General features: G+C 50.1%; 1 protein-coding gene across 1 annotated transcript in view; it reads left to right on the top strand.

The window, feature by feature from the left end:
* NUDCD3 (NudC domain containing 3) overlaps nt 1-5,428 on the top strand; it is a 69,546-nt gene that overhangs the window by 45,363 nt on the left and 18,755 nt on the right. The window contains 1 exon segment of the mRNA XM_007447030.1: nt 774-906. Coding sequence (XP_007447092.1) covers nt 774-906 — 133 coding nt within the window.

The raw sequence follows: 5,428 nt of genomic DNA, 5'->3' as shown, positions 1-5,428 counted from the left end.
GGTTTTTTTTTTTTTTTTTTTTTTTGGGCTGTGTTGGGTCTTCGTTGGTGCACACGGTCTTTCTCTAGTTGTGGTGAGCGGGGGCTCCTCTTCGTTGCAGTACGCGGACTTCTCACTGCGGTGGCTTCTCTTGTTGCAGAGCATGGGCTCCAGGTGCGTGGTCTTCAGTAGTTGCAGCACACGGGCTCAGTAGTTGCGGCACTCAGGCTCTAGGGTGTGCAGGCTTCAGTAGTTGTGGTGTGTGGGCTCAGTAGTTGTGGTTCTCAGGCTCTAGAGCTCAGGCTCAGTAGCTGTGGCACACGGGCTTAGTTGCTCCGTGGCATGTGGGGTCTTCCCGGACCAGGGCTCGAACCCGTGTCCGCTGCATTGGCAGGCTGATTCTTAACCACTGCGCCACCAGGGAAGTCCCCTTGGGATTTTATTAATGAGGCTCTTTGGTTTGTGGGCTGGCCTGGTTTCTAAGCTTCATGAAGACCAGGAGGACCAGGCTGTGCCGTGGTCTGTGGTGGCAGATACTTTCCCTAACCTTAAGGGTGCTGCACTCAGGCTCTTCTCCTTGGCTCTTCCCTTTGTTCCTGTGACCTCCCAGGATGCCCGAGCTGGGGGGTCAGAAACAAAATCGCCCAGAGAGAGGGAGAGTTTTAGATGCAAAACCAAGTGAGATTAGGTGAAAATTCTCACAACCTAGAGACAGTATGTACCTGGGTTCCCCTGTGGCCTTCCTGCCCTGTGTGTGGGCCTGGGCTGTCATCTTACTTCTTGTTCTTTCTCAGGAGGCAGGAGCAGTTCCAGAGAAACCCCGACAGCTACAATGGTGCTGTGCGTGAGAACTACGCTTGGTCCCAGGACTACACTGACCTGGAGCTCAAGGTGCCGGTGCCCAAGCATGTGGTGAAGGGCAAGCAGGTAACCTCGGGGGTTCTTCCCAGCTTCTCTGCTCAGTTTCTTTCCTTGGGGCATAGGCTTCGGGCTGTGGGCTGCACTGGAGCTGGTCTTCCCGTTTAGCCACCAACACAAAACCGCTTCTTTTCTGCAGTCACAAGCCTGCCACCCCACATCCTCTTTAACCATGTCAAGTATGAGACCCAGCTCAGCCCCCTATGTGAATAGAACCTGAGCTTTGTTGTTGGTTTTTAATGACAGTATTTTCATATCATTTATTGCCTTTAGTCTCTGCAAAAGCACTACAGAGTAGGCAAGGCAGTTATTGTTATACCCATTTCACAGATGGAGAAAGTGGAGTCCCAAGAGGCAAAGCAAAGAACTACAGGTTCTGTAGTGACAAGTGGACTTCCAGTCCTGTGCTCTGTGGAGTTGTAACATTTACAGCTTGAGTTGATTTCTCCATCTTAATGAGCTTGAGTGAGTAGAAATTTAATCTTTTAGCGGGAGAGAGATGTTTACTTGGGGACGTTGCTGAGAATAACATGACTGTAGCTCGTTGGAAATAGGTAGGCATCACTTTAAAGGAAGAACTCTCACATGAAATGGGACATTGTTACTATAATCCGTAATATAAAAAAATCCCGATATATGCCAGAAACTGTTTCCTTATTTCAGTCATAATTAGAAACTACAACCTGCAAAGTACGTAGTATCTTTTATGTTTTATAGATGAGAGATTGAGGCCGAGAGAAGTTACTTGGTTATCCAGGTTGACATGGAAAAGTCACCATGTGTCTCGCTCACTCTTGTTGCCGGGGCCAGTGAGCACTGCCTGAATGTTTCTGGAGGAGTGAATGGCTGAATGGGTGCAGTGGTAAAGCCGTGGTTTGATTCATGTGTGTTTGCTTCTGAAGCTCACGCTGTTTTCCCTGTGTCCCACTCCTCACCTTATAAAGCGAAATAACTGCTGGCTTCTTTAAAAGAGAAGGTCCCAGGGCTTCCCTGGTGGCGCAGTGCTTGAGAGTCCGCCTGCCGATGCAGGAGACGCGGGGTCGTGCCCCGTTTCGGGAAGATCCCACATGCCGCGGAGCGGCTGGGCCCGTGAGCCATGGCCACTGAGCCTGCGCGTCCGGAGCCTGTGCTCCGCAAATGGGAGAGGCCACAACAGTGAGAGGCCCGCATAACGCAAGAAAAAAAAAAAAGAGAAGGTCCCAGAGCATGTAAAACAGAAGTTGAGTTTCATATACATTTTCGAGAAACGATGCCCTGTAAAGTGGCTCCTGCTGGTCTGGGTACGTGTGTGGATCCAGGTTCTGGGCAGTGAGTGAGCCCCTCCAGGCCTCCCCTCCACCCCACCCCTGTCCTGAGGCCCCTGCTGCTCCCTCCCTGGTTCCCTAGGCTCTACCTAAAACAGGCCTGCCCTGTGCAGGAGTCCGGGTGGGGCCCGGGGAAGCCTCTAGAATACTGCTACTTTCCGCCAGTGTCAGACGAATGCAGTTCATTCTGCAGCACAGAAGACAGGAGCCGGACAGGAGCCCCTGAGCCTTCACGGCTCCACGTGGGTGTGCGTCAGGGTGTCATGGAGATGGTGCCTGCAGCGGCACTGTCTGCTCGTTCCTCCCTTTCTCCCTTTCCCACCCCATCCCAGGGGCTCTCACCAGGGCTCAGTGACCTGTGACCCAATGGACTTTAGGATCCAGGTCAGACCAGGTAACTAGGGGTCATCCCTACAGAGTCCTACTTTTGATGACTGTATTCCCTCTGACTGTGGTGGGTCATAGTGGGTGCAGGCTGACCTGCCTTGTCAGAATAGTTTGTTCAGCATCCTTTAGAGTTTTAGTGGGTCAGATGTTGATGTTCATTTTGTTTTTTGGCAGGATTACCTTGTGTGCAGGCGAATAAATTATGAAAAGCATTGGTTCCTATACTTCACTACTTGGCTAAAATGTTACAGCTTCCTGGTCTAGTGTCTGTCTTCTAACTTCTCCATGAACTCTGGAGCTTTCTCTAGAAGGACTTGTGTTAGGCCCAGCCTAAAACTAGTTATTTTGGGGACTTCCCTGGTGGTGCAGTGGTTAGGACCCCGTGCTTTCACTGCTGCTGATGAGGGTTCAATCCCTGGTCGGGGAACTAAGATCCCATAAGCTGCGCTGTGCGGCCAGAAAAAAAAAAACAACAAACTAGTTATTTTCTCTTTCTTTGACTTAAGAGACACAGGTTACCTGGCATCTCTTCCCACAGCCATCCGGGAAACCTTCCCATTGAAAACAGCATCTCAGATGTGCACACTGGTCATTGGGGTGTCAGTCTCACGATGCTGCTCTGCCATGAGCGGTGTGTTGTGAGGGGCCTGTCCTTCGCCTCATTGCGCTAAGGGACAGACTGTCATGCCTCAGTCATATCTATGCCTCCTAAATCCACTTGTGACCTCTGGGAGGAGATGGCCTCGCTTTCACTGAGGATAACCCTGGGTTTTGCTCATTTCTGCATTAGACATTTACTGACCACATGATGGTCCCAAGACTCGAACAAGATCGCTGCTCTGGAGCTGACCTGCATGGGGCTCAACTGATGACAGCAGGTGCGCCAGTACAGTTCCAGGGTGTGGCAGGTGCCGTGCGGAGCATAAACAGGCTGTTGGCTCAACCAGCTCTGTGCAGCTGGGCACCTCTCGGGCTCTTCTTTCCAGCAGCCCTTTGAGGCGTTGTGGTGCGCACAGGGGGAAACGTGGAGACGGTGAGGGTCTCTCCAGGCTGGCTTGCTCTGGAGCCAGCGCTCCCACCACTCGGGGGGTGTGGATGAGCCTGAGTGTTTGTGACGCCGGGATTGGAAGAGGCGTGTTCCCCGTAAGGCATTTATTTATCTAGTGTTGGTGCTTTGTGACACCTGCTGACTTAGTTTACACTAGTCTCCTACGTGGCTGAATTTTTTTTCTCCTTCAATAGTATTTTTCCCCATGTCATTAAAAAATTGATGTATAATTGGCATACAATGTTATATTAGTTTCAGGTGTACAATATAATGGTTTGATATCTGTGTGTGCTGTGAAATGATCACCACAGTAAGTCTGGTTAACATGCTCACCATATTACAGAACTGTGTGTAATATGTGTGAGAACTCCTAAGATTTACTCTCTTAGCAACTTTGAAATTCCAGATCGCTTTTGTACTGCAACCTTTGAAAAATGCCTGGTCTCTCTAGTCCTTGGTGAAAGAGTTTTAGGCATGCCTCACTTTAAACCGAGGGATGAGTTTATTTTGTATCTCTCGGCTTTTGCTGGCCTAAGGGTTTTTTTCTGAGTTGCCACTTTCATTCTGGGCTGGCTCCTTTCCAGCTCTTCCCTGCGGTACCTGTCACAACTACCTGTCAGCAGTATTTATTTTTGGTTTTTGTCTGTGGCACCTATCCGATAGCATCATGCTGGTAGCTGTGATTGTAGCGGCTCAGCTGATGAAGTCGCGGTTGTTCTGGGTTTGTAGTTAGCTCTGTGTGTGAGGGGCCAGGGGTGTTGGGGGTAATGGGTAGAGGTGGGAGCACTGAGGGTTAATGCAGGGGGGTCCTGGGCCCCCTCTTCTTCAGCTGTAGCTTGGTGCTTGAGGCCTCAGAACATTGCCCCTCCTTTACTCCTTGCAGATTTTTTCCCTGTGGAAAACGTGTTTGCCTCTCAAGGGTAGTGGGGGACAGATAAATGCATGTGCGTAACGCTTTAAGTTCAAGCGTTCTTATTTTACATGCCATGCAACTGTTTTTTTGTCTTTGTTGTTTTTATCATTTTGCTGGTGCATCTAACGGAAAACTTCTCAAAATGAAGCTTTGGTTTCATTCATCAGTGAAATGTAGTTAGGTCTTTGCTTCATCACGTTCTTTGTTCTGTCCGCTCTGCACGGGAAAAGCAGCTGAGTTCCCCATTCTTTCCTCAGCGTAGCCATGGGGTAGGGAGAAGGAACTTTGCCATCAGGACGTTGTATGTGTGATCGCTAATGTCAGCTGGGGCTGGTTATAAACCTGGCATTTCATTGAATCATAGGATTTTAATGCAGGAAAATTGAACTCCGGAGAGTTTTAGTCTGACTCTCATTTTGAAGATGAGAGAGCTCTCCTGGAGACATAAACTGCTAGGGCGCCACACTGTCCGGTGAGACGGTGGTGGAGTGGAGTGCAGGACCCGGCTCCCACCTCCACCCTGTCTGATCTGTTGTCTTTTGCGTGAAAAATGTCATGATATTGTTGCACACAGCCATGACTGGATGACATTGAGTGACAAGTGAATTACTTTCCTTCTCAGTATTCTCTTTCCTCTCGGAGATTGTGCATGGTCTTTACTGACGGATGAGGTCCTTCCTGCTGGCTGGTGGGCTCACGGCCATGCTGCATGCCATCTCTCGCCTCACCATGGGAACCTTCCAGAACAGCACCAAGGCCCCTGGGCATGTCTTGTACAGTGACACTGTGCCCCAGAGCTTGATTCAGCTGTAGGAATTTGTGCTTAAAAGTTCTGTTAGGGGCTTCCCTGGTGGCGCAGTGCTTGAGAGTCCGCCTGCC

This window comes from Lipotes vexillifer, unplaced genomic scaffold (assembly GCF_000442215.2).
Source record: "Lipotes vexillifer unplaced genomic scaffold, Lipotes_vexillifer_v1.1 scaffold1359, whole genome shotgun sequence".
NCBI classification, from domain to species: Eukaryota; Metazoa; Chordata; class Mammalia; order Artiodactyla; family Lipotidae; genus Lipotes; species Lipotes vexillifer.
Note: the sequence above shows the minus strand (reverse complement) of the source record. Positions and strands in the feature narration are given on the sequence as shown.